The sequence below is a fragment of the Manis pentadactyla genome, chromosome 10, assembly GCF_030020395.1.
Source record: "Manis pentadactyla isolate mManPen7 chromosome 10, mManPen7.hap1, whole genome shotgun sequence".
Taxonomy (NCBI): Eukaryota; Metazoa; Chordata; class Mammalia; order Pholidota; family Manidae; genus Manis; species Manis pentadactyla.
Window position 1 is genome coordinate 49897743 of NC_080028.1, and position 16486 is coordinate 49914228.

Below are 16486 nucleotides of genomic sequence, written 5' to 3' on the forward strand. Positions count from 1 at the left end.
AGCAGCTGTGTTGAAGAGAAAGGATGAAACTCAGAGACATTTCACAAGAACTTGCTGACTGATTTACGAGTTTGCCCCAGGACAGCATTTCCCAAAGTGCACTCGTGGGAACATCCCTCTTTGATGTGGGTAGATGTTACAGAGAGAAACACTGGGTTGAACAAAGTTTAAGTGCTTTTTGCTGCAGAACTTCTCAGAGCCTTAAATATGCTCATCTGCACTGAGAATTTTTCAAGAGAAGAGTCTGTCTAGTGTTTGGGGTTTCCCCAAACTCACTCAACCACGAATCCTTTTTTTCATGGAGCGTGAGTAACCAAGGCCCATTGGGGGTTCATCCCACTGTAGCAAGGGAAAAGGCAAGGGAAGAGTCTGGGATGCGTAGATAGTGGTGCCTTGTGAAAAATGGGGAGACAGAGACTGGCTCTGGAGGTCTGAGGTGTTGGGGATGTTGAGTTTTAGGTGTTGGAGAGAGAATGTGGCACAGACCAGAGGAAACTAATGTGAAAATCCAGATTTGGGAGTCATCCAGTCCTACTGTCTTGTCTGAGCCTCCCCAGAGTCTCCCTCATGGCCTTTGAGGGGGTCAAGGTTGTATTGAGTGAAGGGTACCCGAGGGCAGAGCCCAGGGCAGGAAATCTGGGTCTCTTCCGCCCTCTAGTGGGAGCCAGAGGCCTTGCAGGCGGTTCCTGTTGCTGAGCTCTCTGGTTCCTCCTCCTCCCTCCCAACCCGGAGACCTCACGCCCTGCACGCCTCAGGCTAGGGTGTGTGTATCTGTGTGTTGAAGTGGGAGGAGTGGCGGCCCAGGGAAGACATCAAAAGGGAAGCCGAGGAGAACGGGTTTGAGTGACAGAAGCCAAGCACGCCCTGCCGGAAGTGTCCTTGTGTTCCAGGTGTGGGCTCCTTTCTCCTGTACTCTGTGCACGAGGGAATTCGGGGAATCCCCCTGGATCCCAGTGACAAGTCGGATGCCTTGGTCCCAGTGTCCGGGACCTCCCTGGCGGTTGGCATCGACTTCCATGCTGGTGAGCCATTTGGTGGCAGGAGGGGTGGGGCCGTGTGTTCTGGGGGACCAGGAGACACTGCCTGACCACAGCCTCCCCGACCCACTCCATCTCCCCTCCTGAGCCCCTGGCCCCCGCCCAGCGCTCACTGTACCCCAATCCCTGTATGATTCTGAGCCTCCATGTTGGCTCCTCTACCGCCAGAAAATGACACCATTTACTGGGTGGACATGGGCCTAAGTACCATCAGCCGGGCTAAGAGAGACCAGACGTGGCGTGAAGATGTGGTGACCAATGGCATTGGCCGTGTGGAGGGCATTGCAGTGGACTGGATCGCAGGTGAGCCTTGGGAAGGCCGTAGGGCTCCACATGAGGCAGAGGCCTCGGGGGAAGTGGGGTCTCAGGAGAAGGGGTCTGAGGAGAAGGTGCAGGTGGGAACAGATGGAGCAGCAGGAGCCTGGGGGTTGGGGGACCAGGTACACGCACTCCCCACCAATCCTGCTGAACCCATCCACTCCCTTCTTAGGCAACATCTACTGGACAGACCAAGGCTTTGATGTCATCGAGGTCGCCCGGCTCAATGGCTCGTTCCGCTATGTGGTCATCTCCCAGGGTCTGGACAAGCCCCGAGCCATCACTGTCCACCCAGAGAAGGGGTGAGGAGCTGGCCAGGCTGGCCAGGCCCCAGCCTTGAGTCGGGTCTGGCCCAGTCACTCTGGCCACAGCCTGCGCTGACCAGGCCTTCTCTCTTGCATGGTCTGAGCACTGCCCCACTTCCACCTCCACCCCACAGGTACTTGTTCTGGACTGAGTGGGGCCAGTATCCACGTATTGAGCGGTCTCGGCTAGATGGCACTGAGCGTGTGGTGCTGGTTAATGTCAGCATCAGCTGGCCCAACGGCATCTCAGTGGACTATCAGGTGTGGACGCAGGCATAGCCCTGAAGCCCATAGGTGGACCCCATGCCCTGGGGGAAGCTCCCCTTACCCCATGCCCTGCTTGCCTTTGAGTCTCCCTGGTCACTGGGGAGATAATGGACCCAGGGGAGTCATGGGGTCTTCTGGCCCAGTCTCCCACCCAGAGTAGGACTCCTGCACCCCAGTGATGGCTCAGGGGGGATCACAGAAGTGGGGACTGGAGGGTGCCTAGAGGTCAGCAGATCAGCAGGTCAGAGGGCAGGAGGAGATAGAGGAAGGAGGAGAAAGATGTGAAGGCAGAAGTAGGGGCAACTCAGTGTTGCCCCGGGTGTGGAGGCTGGTGGGGAACACAAGGCTCTGGAGGTGAGGTGGGTGCCTCTGCCCTGTAGGATGGGAAGCTATACTGGTGTGACGCCCGGACAGACAAGATTGAGAGAGTTGACCTGGAGACAGGTGAGAACCGCGAGGTGGTTCTGTCCAGCAACAACATGGACATGTTCTCAGTTTCTGTGTTTGAGGATTTCATCTACTGGAGTGACAGGTGAGGGCTTCTGTCCTGGCCCACTGCTCTGCCATCTGTTCCCTCCCTCCTGGCCCCAGTTGATGACCTGCCCCTCTCCCAGGACTCATGCCAATGGCTCCATCAAGCGGGGAAGCAAAGACAATGCCACGGACTCTATGCCACTGCGAACAGGCATCGGCGTCCAGCTCAAAGATATCAAGGTCTTCAACCGGGAGCGGCAGAAAGGTGAGGCTGAGGCTGGGCTGGTGGGACAGGTGCAGGGGCCCCCTGACCTGGGAGCACTTCTCCCAGGGAACCCTGAGTGCTGGGGGCGGGGAAAGAAGCTAGACCCACAGGGGCACTTCCAGAGGCCCGAGATCCAAGGTGGAGGCACTCTAAGACCCAGCCAGTGCTAGTTACAGGGGCCTGGCGGGTTGTCTGGTCTGGGGAGACCAGGGTTGAGCAGGGCACCAACCAGCACTTCCACCTTGCTGAGAGGACAGAGGCGCCAAGGCAGGCTCTGCCCTCCGTCACTACCTCCTTCCCCCTTGTCCTCCCCCAGGCACCAACGTGTGTGCAGTGGCCAATGGTGGGTGCCAGCAGCTGTGCCTGTACCGTGGCAGGGGGCAGCGGGCCTGTGCCTGTGCCCACGGGATGCTAGCTGAGGATGGGGCATCGTGTCGCGAGTATGCGGGCTACCTGCTCTACTCGGAGCGGACCATCCTCAAGAGCATCCACCTGTCCGACGAGCGCAATCTCAACGCGCCTGTGCAGCCCTTCGAGGACCCTGAGCACATGAAGAATGTCATCGCGCTGGCCTTCGACTACCGAGCAGGCACCTCCCCTGGCACCGCCAATCGCATATTCTTCAGCGACATCCACTTCGGGAACATCCAGCAGATCAATGATGATGGCTCGGGGAGGACCACCATTGTGGAGAGTGAGCCCATACCCCAGTCTTCCCAGAAAGGGGGTTCAGGGACCATGGGGAAGGTCAGCACAGACCCAGAATAGAAGAGCCCTCACACGACAGCCCCCAGCCCTGCCTGGGATCCCTGACAAAGACTCAGCCAGGAAATCACACTGCACCCGTGGTTACGGGCAAGCTCCTCCCAACCTGTAGTCAGAGTTGGCGCCTCCTACTTCCCCTCATTTACTCCCAGGTTGCACAGAAAAAGCCAAAGCTTTCCTGTGTATGTGCTCACAGCATGGGCTGCAGAGATGAGCGGGGTTCAACCCCGGACACAGGATTTCAGTCACTCGGACTAGTTTGCTATGCTCGGCAAGTCTCAGATTTCTCGTCTGTGTGGAGACAGGGTCACCTGAGATGGCAGGTGTGGAAACTCAGCTCAGCACTTCACACATGCGAGCTCCATGGAGCACCGGGTGCTGCAGGCAGCGACCTAGCACAGACTTGGAAACTGCTATTTGGTTCCACTACAGTTTTCTCAAGCCTGGATACTCCCAGTTCCTTGGACCCATTCATTTGTTCATTCATTCATTCATCCTATACGTAAAGACCTGCCAGACTGACCTAGATGCTGGTATACAATGACCATAAAAGCAGACTGGTCCCTTCAACCTCTTCTGGACATTTTCTGCTCCACATAGTCCAGTCCACATGTCTGTTTAAAAATGTAGTGTCCACAGCTAAACTTGATACTCTGTAATTGTAGCTTCATCAGGAGAGACGGCAGAACTGTCCACTCCCCTTGGGCCATTGTTCAGGCTACAGCACCTCTATTAATGCAGCCTTCTGACAATCATATCCTCATACAACTTGAAGCCACTAAAACCCCCAAGACTTTTTCTCTTGAACTATTGTTCTACTGCGTCTCTCTCATTGTGCACTGAAGTTCTTTAACCTGAGTTTAACTGTCTATAGGGCAGCCCAGCTCAGGGGTTTTTTAAGTAGTAAGCTCCCCAATACAGCCCAAGGAGGATGTGGTTTACTGGAACCCAGGTTGCACCCACTTTGGCAAAACTCTGGCCTCAGGAAAGTGTGCCCACATGTAAAGTCACATCTACCTAGCAGTGGAGAGACATGGGCACAGGGTCAGGAAGATGACCCATGGATCATTTGGATGGGAATAGGGTGGTACAGGACGGGTTGAGGTCACCAAAGGCTGTGCCCCAACACATCCCCAGCTCATACACTTCCCCTTCCAGCCCCACATATGCCAGGAGAGTAGTGCCCTGGGCCATATCCCTGAGCTCCTTCCCAGGCTGCCCCTTCAGCTGTGCTCTCTGGTCCCAGCCTGACCCGCTGCTGTTCTCTTCTCCTTACAGACGTAGGCTCCGTGGAAGGCCTGGCTTATCACCGTGGCTGGGACACTCTCTACTGGACAAGCTACACGACATCCACCATCACCCGCCACACAGTGGACCAGACCCGCCCAGGGGCCTTTGAGCGTGAGACAGTCATCACCATGTCTGGAGATGACCACCCGCGGGCCTTTGTGCTGGATGAGTGCCAAAAGTGAGCTCCGGGCCAGGGCATGGGAAGGGGTGAGCCACCCAGCAGAAGGAACTGCCCCAGGCAGACCTGGACAGGGGACGCAACAGCAGGAGAGGCTGACTCTAACCCCAGCTTAGCCACATCCTCATGTGACCTGGGCCAGCTGTGCGACCTCTCTTGAGTTTCAGTTTCCTTGTCTGTAACATGAGGATAAAAATATGTCAGGTGCCTGAACCAAGGGGAGTTTCAGGGGGCTGTGAAGGACAGTTTTGGCTTTGGGGTTAATCAATTCATTCATCAGAAAGCCGTGTTTAAGACACATAGTCAGTCCTTTGTATTTCTGGGACTCCAAGCTTCAGGCAGTGATCGTTCATTGGACACCTGTTGTGTGAGCCTATTCAAGCCGCCTCACTGGGGAGAGAAATCATATTGGTGGGAAGCACTAAAGACTGGTACAGGGCTTGATGCCCAAGAGGCATCACAGGGGTGGCAGGATGGCACAGGGCCTGAAGTGGAAAGGCCAGGGCTGGGCAGCCCAGATACACAGTGTTTCAAGCAAGAGCTGGAGGAGGGAGCACTCCAGGCAGGGAAGGACTACAAGGGGCCTCCCCCACTCCTGGTCAAAGGGTGCCCATGGGCCAGGGCAGGCTGAGGGTGGCCCATGAGTTTGGGTGCAGGTTGCAAAGGAGTCCAGAACACAAGACAGGGTGACATGGAAGAGACACCCTGGGGTGGTGCACACCCGTCTCCGCCTGCTCTGCTTTCCCAAAGGGGCAGCCCCTCTACCACCTTAGCAATACTGGCCCACATGTGAGCAAAACAGTTTTCTGAATTCAGCAGCACTTGGAAGGTTTTCCCAAAGCTTTACTAGGGAACTAAGGGACAATCCAAACCTCAAAGCAACTCCTTAGAAATGGTGAGTGCATTGAACCTAGGTTCTCCGCCCTGATGTAGCCCAAGGCCAGCCCCAGCCCAGCCAGCCTGGCCCCACTAACCAGCACAAGGGCCGTCCAACCCCTGCCTGCCTCACCCTGTCCCACACAGAGATGGCTCTTGACAAAGACTCTGTCTTCCCTGCCATGACCCTCAGCGACTTCATCTGTGTGGGGCTTGCCCAGGGCCCGTCAGAGCCTCTGTGGAGGGGCCGTGCCTCTGGGCTCCCCTGCCTGCCTCCCTCCCACCCTAAGCTAGAGGTAGTGGAGCACTGTGGCTTCAGAAGGCCCCTCGTAGCTGCCCACCAAGTTCCTTTGCCCAGGGGATTCCCTCACTCAGCAAATGATTTCCGAGAGCCAGCAAGGTGCTAAGGACCCAGTGGGGAATGAGGCAGAGGTCGGCCCTGCCTCAGGCATATGTGATGCTGGTCATGAGGAGGCTGCAGAGCCTCCTCGTAAGTGTGTGACAAGGAACCAGCCCCAGCTGGAAATCAGCAAAGTGTCGTCGAGGCGATGTATGAGCCGGGGTCTGGAGGGTGACAGATGGACTAAAGCCAGTGGGGGGTGTAGAAAAAGAGCTGAACTGTCAGGGAGAGGCCTTCCCTTGACTAGGAGTGAGCTCTTTGGAGGAACTAAAGGAACCCATGAGGGCCCAGAGGGAGGGTGCCCGGGATTCCTGCTGAGCCCAGCGCGCCACTCGCACCAGGCACTGGCTGTTGACTGCCTGCCCCTCAGGAAAGTCTCTCCTCCTGGCCTTCGTCCTGGCCCCTTGCTGGGAGTGGTTTTACCAAACTGAGAACCCGCAGTCACAGAGTGAACCATTCTTCCCCATGTAACAGTTTGTCACAATAGGAGGAAAGCCATTTCTCACCGTGGAGTGAGCTGGGCTCCGCCTGAGGGTGTGGGGCTCCGTGGTGGGGATGGTCAAGGTGAGGAAGATGACCCCAGCGGCTGCCCCAGGACACCCAGAGTGTGATGCCACCATCCAAACTCCCATCCCGACTCCAAGAGCCATCCAAACCCCCACCCCTTACCCAGGATGAGGCCTGGCAATCGAGCCTTACCCCGCTGAAGCTGGGGAGAGCTGGCACCTCCCTGAGGGAGGGGAGAGTCCTTTTCCTACTCGAGCTTGGTAGCAGGAGGTGATAGCTCAGAGCGATGGAGATGGGGAACGTGTTACCAAGAGAGGCCTAGAGAGGTTCGAGCAGACAAGGCCACCAGCTGGAGGACAGCGCTGTGGTGGACCCAGAGAGGGATGGAAGGAGGAGGGCACAGAGGGGGGGCAGGTCCTATGAGAGAGCAGGAGGGCGGGCATAGCTTTCCCACTGCCAGTGCCTCTCAAGCTCAGGGAGCAGGGGGACCACCTAGGGAGCGCTGGAAAGTGCTGGTTCCCCGGCCACACCCCAGACCTAACCAAGTGTGTATCCTGAGACTGAGGCCCCAGGAATCTCGACCCAGTGCAAGTGGTCAAAGGACCACATTGTCACCCAGTGTAGGGCTTGACCAGCCCTGAGGGCTTCCACACCCATCTCTGGAGCCTCACCACCCCACAGAGGGGCACCAAGTGGCCAGGGGTTCCCACCACCTCTTTTACTGAGGAGGCCAAGATGCAGATGAGCCAAGAGGCTTATTCCAGGTCAACTGGAAGGAGCAGAGTTGAGGCTCAGACCCCACATATGCAAAGGCAGTAAATTATGGATGTGACTCTTGGAAAACCTGGTAAGGGTAGGGTCCCTGCATCCCTAGGACCTAGGACACCGGACACTCGGCAAGGGTTTCTGGGCTGCCAGGCACAGAGAGCAGTTAAAAATAAATGAATAGAAGCTACTCATATGGCATATACCAGCAGTCATTAAGATGACTATTAACCCCTTTAATCTTCAAACCACCCTATGAGCCGGAAGTGGTAGTATCCCAACCACACAGAGGAGGAAACTGAGGCTCAGAGAGGTTGAGGAGCTTCCTACAGTCCCTAGCTGGTGAGTGGCAGAGCCAGGATGGATCATACCGTGCCTCAGCAAAGGCAGGTGGCCTCTGCACAGACACTGAGAAACCGGCATGCACGCACACGCAGACTGGGCAGGCGGCCCTTCCTGGACACCGGGGCTGTATTGGCCCTGGTGGTCTGAGGTTGTCTATGGTGCTGGGGCCAGACTCCCATGCTGGCCCACCCCTGCTGACCCTGGCCTGCGCTGCCTGTGGTGGACTCCCTGGCTTTAACGCCCGACCCCTGTGGCCCTCCCTGTCCCAGCCTGATGTTCTGGACCAACTGGAATGAGCAGCACCCCAGTATCATGCGGGCAGCCCTGTCAGGCGCCAACGTCCTGACCCTCATCGAGAAGGACATCCGCACCCCCAATGGCCTGGCCATCGACCACCGTGCCGAGAAGCTGTACTTCTCCGACGCCACCCTGGACAAGATTGAGCGGTGCGAGTATGATGGCTCCCAGCGCTACGTGAGTCTTAGGGGCAGGTGGGCGGGGGAGGGGTGGGCTGGGGGCAGCCACCAGTCCAGTGCCCAAGCACAGAACAGCAGAAAGGGGGGCCCCGTGGTGGAAAGATCCGGGAAAGACTGTGTGGCCTTGTGCATCCTCAGCCTGTCTGGGCATGGCCCTCAACAGTTAAATAGGGGAGATGGCGGGAAGCCCCTGCAGGCCCTTCCTATGCTGGGACTGTGTCTCAGGAGCCTAGGCTAGAGCCAGGCCCCCCTCGTCCCTGGAGCCGGCTGCAGTAGTTGGGGTTGAGGCAAGAGGCACCAGTGCCCTCTCCACAGGTGATCCTGAAGTCAGAGCCAGTCCACCCCTTCGGGCTGGCTGTGTACGGGGAGCACATCTTCTGGACTGACTGGGTGCGGCGGGCCGTGCAGCGGGCCAACAAATATGTGGGCAGTGACATGAAGCTGCTGCGCGTGGACATCCCTCAGCAGCCTATGGGCATCATCGCTGTGGCCAATGACACCAATAGCTGTGAGTGCGGCTGCTGCCACTAGCCGTGCTGTCCTGCCCCCCATGCCGACATGTACACACACACACACACACACGCATTCACACCACCCTGCAGCGGGCCCCAGCCCCACCCTTGGACACCCCAGCACATGCTGTGATCACTCCTCCACCCAGAACCACATGCATCCCTGGAAGCCAGTCACCCACCTGCATGCATCCTTGGCTTGGACTCCCCCATCCTCTGCGTGCACCTGCACAGACACACTCCCACACTGGTCCTAGCTGACCAAGTGTCCCCAACACAGATCCACAGCTTTCCTTGGCCTCATGAATGCCCCAGGGCACGCACCACTGCACACCTGATCTCAAGGCTCCTTAGACTTGACTCTCCCTAGACCACACCTCCAAGCCCATCTCAGCTCCCTAAGAGCACACACCTCAACCTCAGCCCACCCCAAACACTCCCCTCCCGGCCAGCCAGGAGCCGCTGTGCCACAGCCAGCGCCAGGAAGCTGCGTGGAACTGTGTGACTGGGTGTGTGCCTTCTGTGTGTGCACAGCTGAGAACACTCTTAGCCCGTTGTCCTTGTCTCTGTCTCAGGCGAACTCTCCCCTTGCCGCATCAACAACGGGGGCTGCCAGGACCTGTGTCTGCTCACTCACCAAGGCCACGTCAACTGCTCCTGCCGAGGGGGCCGCATCCTACAGGAGGACCTCACCTGCCAGGGTGAGACAGGGAGGGAAGGAGGGAGGAGGGGTGGGATCCCTGGGCACACCCCGGGGGCCATCTCCTAGCAGCCCAGCCCCTGAAGCCTTTTCACGGAGAAGCTAAGGATGACCTCATGAAGCCCCCTCCACCCCGTCCCCAGCGGTGAATTCCTCTTGCCGAGCACAAGATGAGTTCGAGTGTGCAAACGGCGAGTGCATCAACTTCAGCCTGACCTGTGATGGCGTTTCCCACTGCAAGGACAAGTCGGATGAGAAGCCATCCTACTGCAGTGAGGGCCTCCTCTGCCCCAGCCCCAGACCTCCTCCCCCAGGCCCCTGGCCTCCAGAGGCCCCAGCCTTGGCCCCCACAGGGCGGGGCACGGGAGGACAGGAGCTGAAGCTCCATGACCCAGTTCCATGGCCCGAGAAGGAGTGTGGGGAGCTTGTGAAGGGCAGAACCACTGTTAGCCATGGGCCAGGCCCACAGCAAGGGATGAACAGTTTATCAAGAAACAACCGCACATGTCTGGCCCGCACAGTCCCCTCCTGCAGCCCCTCTGACTAGCGGCCACTCCCCCACCCACAGACTCGCGCCGCTGCAAGAAGACTTTCCGCCAGTGCAACAATGGGCGCTGTGTGTCCAACACACTGTGGTGCAACGGGGCCGACGACTGCGGGGACGGTTCCGATGAGGTCCCCTGCAACAGTGAGTGGGACACCAAGCCTGGGCCTCAGACCCTCAACCTCTGCCGCACCCCCACCCTGCTGAGCTCGGGACCTCCCACCCAAGGGGTCTGGTTCAGGGCTTCTCTGATGGGCCTGGATAGTTGCTACTGGCCCAGACCCTCTTGGTCCCCATGGGGGCTCTCTGGCCTGATGGTATCGGGGTGGGTGCTGTTGTAGAGAAGGCCTGTGGTGTGGGTGAATTCCGCTGCCGGGACGGCACCTGCGTTGGGAACTCCAGTCGCTGCAACCAGTTTGTGGACTGTGAGGATGCCTCTGATGAGATGAACTGCAGTGAGTGGTGCCCCCTTCCTGGGCGCCTCCGCGGCTTCCTACTGTCTCGCTGCCTCCTGTCCTGCCTGGTCCCCCTCTCTGCTGTCCCTCCAGCCCACGTGGCAGTCGCAGACCCTCACAGCCTGCCCTGTCCCACTCCCCTCCCCACCTCCAGGCCCCAGCTCCCCTGGGATTTAGGGAGGGGCAGTGAGTGGGAGATGTGGACAGGAGCCCGCCCAAGAACACTGTTCAGTTTTCTAAAAGACGCAAAGATGCCACATGGGCCAGCAGCTGCCCTAGGAGGGTGTGTGGAGGGACCTCTTATCACCCCTCATCCCCGCTCCCCACCAGGCGCCACTGACTGCAGCAGCTACTTCCGCCTGGGGGTGAAGGGCATTCGCTTCCAGCCCTGTGAGCGGACCTCCCTCTGCTATGCACCCAGTTGGGTGTGCGATGGTGCCAATGACTGTGGGGACTACAGCGATGAGCGTGACTGTCCAGGTCTGGCTAGTGGGCAGGTGTGCAGTGGGCAGTGGGTCCCAGGGTAGCAGTGCCCTCATTACCCCCTTGCTCCCAGGTGTGAAACGCCCCAGATGCCCCTTGAATTACTTTGCCTGCCCCAGTGGGCGCTGCATCCCAATGAGCTGGACATGTGACAAGGAAGACGACTGTGAACATGGCGAGGATGAGACCCACTGCAGTGAGTGGTTACAGTGCCCCACTCAGCCCGGCTGGGAGCCCAGAGGACCTCCAGGGGGTGGGGTCTTCACCATAGCCCCATGTCTTAGTTCCCTCCCAGGCAGTGCCCTCCTGGGGGAAGGGCATCCAGGCCTTTACCCATGCCATCTTTAGAGAGGAGGACCAGCTCTCCAGCTCCTGCTGCCCTGTGCACAGGGGGCTGCCTTGGGCATCTCTCCCATCCATCCTGTGGCACCTGCCTGCCCAGCTGAGTGACTCACCATCCCCTTCCCCCATCTAACCATGGCTTCCAATTGCCAGACAAGTTCTGCTCAGAGGCTCAGTTTGAGTGTCAGAACCATCGCTGCATCTCCAAGCAGTGGCTATGTGACGGCAGTGACGACTGCGGGGACGGCTCGGACGAGGCAGCTCACTGTGGTGAGGGGTGGCCGGGATCAGGCCGGGGAGGTTCCCCTGGGAGGGGCAGGCCCCCCATCCACCCATACACACACCTGCCCTCCTGCAGGAGGGACAGCACAGCTGTGGGGACATCCCCACGGCTGCCTGCCTGCTCTGCCTGCTTCTGAGTCTCTCCGTGGTCCCATTCCCCAACAGAAGGCAAGACATGCGGCCCCTCGTCCTTCTCCTGCCCGGGCACCCACGTGTGCGTCCCCGAGCGCTGGCTTTGTGACGGCGACAAGGACTGTGCTGATGGTGCCGATGAGAGTGTCACGGCCGGCTGCTGTGAGTGGCAAGGGTCGTAAGGTGCAGGGTGGGCAGCAAGTGGCCACGTTTCACCTTGCAGAAGGGGAAACTGAGGTCAAGGAGTGGAAGTGCTTCAGCCAGGGTCACTCGGGAGGTGAGGGCAGAGGCCTGTCCACGACCAGGGTACCTGGATTGCTGTCCAGTGCTCTGCCACACTGTAGCACTCAGACCACAGGAAGGCCCCAGCAGGCAGGGCTAAGGGGCTGTGCTCGCCTCTGTCCAGTGTACAACAGCACCTGCGACGACCGTGAGTTCATGTGCCAGAACCGCCAGTGCATCCCCAAGCACTTCGTGTGCGACCACGACCGCGACTGCGCCGACGGCTCCGACGAGTCTGCCGAGTGTGGTGAGCCCCGGACTCTGGGGAGGCAGGCGCTGCCCTCCCATACATGGGCTGTGTGGGGCCACCAGCCTCACCTGCTGCCCTCCTGCCCCAGAATACCCGACCTGCGGCCCCGACGAGTTCCGCTGCGCCAATGGGCGCTGTCTGAGCTCCCGCCAGTGGGAGTGTGATGGGGAAAATGACTGCCATGATCGGAGCGATGAGGCCCCCAGGAACCCGCACTGCACCAGCCCAGGTGGGCCCAAGGCGTGCCACCCACTCCCCAGCCTCTAGGCCACCAGCCCCCTGCGACCTGACCCCTGACCCCCTGACCCCTGCTCCCATTCCCACCCCCAACCTGCCCACAATCCCCCCTGCATCCCCACGGGCCCGTGCATCCCCTCCCCAACCTGCCCCTGCGATCCTGCTGACCTGCTGCTCTGCCCCCAGAGCACAAGTGCAACGCCTCCTCGCAGTTCCTGTGCAGCAGTGGGCGCTGTGTGGCCGAGGCGCTGCTTTGCAACGGCCAGGATGACTGCAGCGACGGCTCTGATGAGCGCGGCTGCCACGTCAATGAGTGTCTCAGCCGTAAACTCAGCGGCTGCAGCCAGGACTGTGAGGACCTCAAGATTGGCTTCAAGGTGTGCCCCTCCCCGAGTGGGAGCTTCCACACCCCCAAACAGGAGGAGCTCCTTTCTCCACTCTGTTCCCTCATTCGTTCAACAAGGGCCTACCAGTGCCTGCTCTGCCTGGCCATGCTCTGGGCTCTGGGGCCGCATCAGTGAACAAATAGCCTCTTCTTGGTTGAGTTATGCACCCCTTCGGGAGGTAGAGCCAAGGGCTGTGAAAGAAGGAAGGGTGTGCAGGTGCCAGGTGGGCACTAGGTGTACAGGTCTGCAGTTCAAGGGAGAGGCCAGACAGGAGAGCAAAATCCCGGAGCTGTCACCAGAGGTGGCATTTCCATCCATGAGTCTGGACAAGATTTCTGGGGAAGTGAGTATAGATGGGGGGCCCCAAGGCTGGAGCCTGTGCTTAACCCCATGGAGGTGGGGGTGGGTGGTGGAGAGGAGGTATGGGAAGGCAGAGAGGAGCCTGAGAAGGGGTGGCCGCTGGGGAGGGAGGAGAGGCACAGTCAGCTGTCAGTGGTGCATGGGTCACAGAAGATGGGGCCTGCACGCCGCCCTCTGTGCCTAGAAACAGTGTGATCACTGGGACTCACTTAGTGGTCTGGGTGGGGGTGAGAGTTGGGTTGCTCATGTGGATCGGCTCTGCGTGAGTGCTGTCCACCCCCACGGTGAGGGGACGCGGAGTCCCGAGAGGGCCTGCAGGGTGGGAGGCCCAGCCCCCCAGCATGGTTTGGACCAAGCTTCCTGTGCCTGCAGTGCCGCTGCCGCCCCGGCTTCCGTCTAAAGGACGATGGCCGGACCTGCGCCGACGTGGACGAGTGCGGCACGACCTTCCCCTGCAGCCAGCGCTGCATCAACACCCATGGCAGCTACAAGTGTCTGTGTGTGGAGGGCTACGCTCCCCGCAGCGGTGACCCCCACAGCTGCAAAGCCGTGACCGGTGAGATGGGCTGTGGTGGGAGGGCTGGGATAGTGGAGCCCAGGACAAGCTGTGCTCCAGGGCGGAGGCTGTGCCTGGCTAGCAGCTGAGCCAGGATCCTGTCTCCAGATGAGGAGCCATTTCTGATCTTCGCCAACCGGTACTACCTGCGCAAGCTCAACCTGGACGGCTCCAACTACACGCTGCTCAAGCAGGTGTCAGGCCCGGCCCTCCTCCCCAGCCCGTCCCTGGAGCCCACAGCTGCCTCCCTCACCCTCACTGAGAGCAGCCCCCTGGCCCTCCACACTGGGGCCCAGGTCCCCACCCCACTGACCTCCAGCCGTCCATGTCCTGACTCCACAGTCATCCATCATCCCCACCCCCAAACGCAGGGCCTGAACAATGCCGTCGCCTTGGACTTTGACCACCGAGAGCAGATGATCTACTGGACCGACGTGACGACCCAGGGCAGCATGATCCGCAGGATGCACCTCAATGGAAGCAATGTGCAGGTGAGGACGGGGCACTGCCTCAGCTGGCACACAGGGCTGGGGCTGTATTTTAAAGCCATTTCCCCCTCTCCCCACCTGCCCCTAAGTTACTTCCTCCTCCCCCTTCCCTGTGGAGTCTCAGCAGGACTGTGCTGGTCCTGTTTCTCCCTTCTCTGAGCCCCGAGAGTGAGGTCTGAGAGATCCCTCCTGCCCTTTCCCTAGTTATCAGTAAGTTCCCCCTGTGTCTGACCTCCCTTAAACCTGTGCACCCAGACTCTGAGGGTTGGGGTGTGGTCTCTCTCATCTCAAGGCCCCTTTCCTAGAAGCTTAGCTGGTGCCAGGTTCCATCCACTGTTCGCCCAGCCAAGCTGGAGGAGGGGCCTCCACCCCACTTCACACCTGGGGGAAGCTAGACCCCAGAGAAGCTGAGGGTCCTACCCCTGGTCCCCCAGAGCTCTTCTTTCCCTGTCCCTACTGGCAGGTGCTGCACCGGACAGGCCTCAGCAACCCTGATGGGCTGGCTGTGGACTGGGTGGGTGGCAACCTGTACTGGTGCGACAAAGGCCGGGACACCATCGAAGTGTCCAAGCTCAATGGGGCCTATCGGACGGTGCTGGTCAGCTCTGGCCTCCGTGAGCCCAGGGCTCTGGTGGTGGACGTGCAGAATGGGTATGTGGGCAAGAAGGATTGGGGGAGCCCTTCAAAGCAGGCGGCACACACAGGCATCCAGGCACAGCCTCCCCTCAGGCTCCTGGTGGGACCAGTCATTGGGTCTCTCACCTTGTCCACCCCCTGGCCAGGTACTTGTACTGGACAGACTGGGGTGACCACTCACTGATTGGCCGGATTGGCATGGATGGGTCTGGCCGCAGTGTCATTGTGGACACCAAGATCACATGGCCCAATGGCCTGACTCTAGACTACGTCACCGAGCGCATCTACTGGGCTGACGCCCGTGAGGACTACATTGAGTTTGCCAGCCTGGATGGCTCCAATCGCCACGTGGGTCAGTGTGCCTAGGAGGCTGCCCCAGGGGGTGGGGGTCTGAGGCTACAAGGGCTCCGGCCTCTGGGGCAAGAGTGTGCTTAAAAGCCAAAGAGCATGGTCCAAGGACACCACCCACCAAGGGTGTGGGGGTCCCGGGCACCCCAGCATGCAGCCCTGGACCAGGGGTATAAGGCTACCATCAGCTCCCTTGGGAAGGAGAAAGCAGCCCCTTCCCATGCACAGTTCTTACAGCAGGCAAGCAGGCGGCAGCTAGGGAAGGCCACAGTCCCACCTTCCCCAGGTAAGGCCTGGCATTGGGTCCTGTAGCACTGTCCCCTTCCTAACAGGGAACCAAATGTTCTGGTGGGCAGGAGCCCACTTACAGAAAGGACTGGATTTGTGTTCCAGCTCTGCCACTTATTAGCCATGCAGCTTGGGAAGCAGCCATCAGAAACCAGGCTGGCGCCCACCTCACAGCTTACTACAAGGCTAAGGGTTTAGGAGGTCCAGTAGAGATGTCGCCTGCCATGTAGGCGGTGCTGACAGCAAATGGCCCTGTCCCCCCACCTTGCAGTGCTGAGCCAGGACATCCCACACATCTTTGCACTGACCCTGTTTGAAGACTACGTCTACTGGACAGACTGGGAGACGAAGTCCATCAACCGAGCACACAAGACCACGGGCGCCAACAAGACGCTGCTCATCAGCACCCTGCACCGGCCCATGGACCTGCATGTCTTCCATGCCCTGCGCCAGCCAGACGGTGAGCAGCCAAGGGGAGGGCAGCAAGTGAAGGCCGCCAGGCACGAGGGGCCCCTGGAGTGGGATGGGGCTCCACCAGGGTCGGGACCCCCAAAGTCTCAGCAGAGGTTCCTGCCCACCCCTTCTGGACCATCAACTGAGAAGTGCTTGCCAGACACTGGGAGATTTGGGAGGCTGTGCACAGGCTGTGGTCTCAGGAGCTGCAGCGCAGCCTGGGTCCAGCCCTGGAGTCATAGGAGCAAGGCTCTGAAGCAGTCAAGCAGGGTGGGGGTCAGGGCACAGGCCACCAGGGTGGGACCCTAGGCAAGCAGGCCGTAGTTGAGGAAGGGTACAAGTAAGGCAGTATGCGGGCTTCAGGCCTAGCCTGATCCTGGGACCTCGAGAGAGTCCTCCCCTCTCTCTGGCTTCAACTCCCTCCTGAAAGAGCAGGATTTGGATCCGTCCCACCTCTGCCAGGAGAGAGTGGGCTAGGCAGCCT

At 59.6% G+C, this 16486-nt stretch overlaps 1 protein-coding gene across 4 annotated transcripts in view; it reads left to right on the forward strand.

Annotated features, from left to right (window-relative positions):
* The window catches only part of LRP1 (LDL receptor related protein 1), a 77070-nt gene that overhangs the window by 47834 nt on the left and 12750 nt on the right, over positions 1–16486 (forward strand). For all 4 annotated transcript variants that reach the window (XM_036894949.2, XM_036894950.2, XM_036894951.2 and 1 more), the window contains 27 exons: positions 891–1022; positions 1206–1340; positions 1528–1657; positions 1795–1921; positions 2308–2459; positions 2542–2666; positions 2983–3360; positions 4710–4899; positions 8062–8266; positions 8584–8776; positions 9356–9481; positions 9624–9752; positions 10049–10168; positions 10366–10479; positions 10810–10959; positions 11036–11158; positions 11458–11574; positions 11752–11880; positions 12125–12247; positions 12339–12479; positions 12674–12864; positions 13606–13789; positions 13898–13983; positions 14161–14280; positions 14741–14928; positions 15060–15265; positions 15821–16009. In XM_036894949.2, the coding sequence (XP_036750844.2) occupies positions 891–1022; positions 1206–1340; positions 1528–1657; positions 1795–1921; positions 2308–2459; positions 2542–2666; positions 2983–3360; positions 4710–4899; positions 8062–8266; positions 8584–8776; positions 9356–9481; positions 9624–9752; positions 10049–10168; positions 10366–10479; positions 10810–10959; positions 11036–11158; positions 11458–11574; positions 11752–11880; positions 12125–12247; positions 12339–12479; positions 12674–12864; positions 13606–13789; positions 13898–13983; positions 14161–14280; positions 14741–14928; positions 15060–15265; positions 15821–16009 (4203 nt within the window). The remainder of the gene's footprint in view (positions 1–890; positions 1023–1205; positions 1341–1527; positions 1658–1794; positions 1922–2307; positions 2460–2541; positions 2667–2982; positions 3361–4709; positions 4900–8061; positions 8267–8583; positions 8777–9355; positions 9482–9623; positions 9753–10048; positions 10169–10365; positions 10480–10809; positions 10960–11035; positions 11159–11457; positions 11575–11751; positions 11881–12124; positions 12248–12338; positions 12480–12673; positions 12865–13605; positions 13790–13897; positions 13984–14160; positions 14281–14740; positions 14929–15059; positions 15266–15820; positions 16010–16486) is intronic.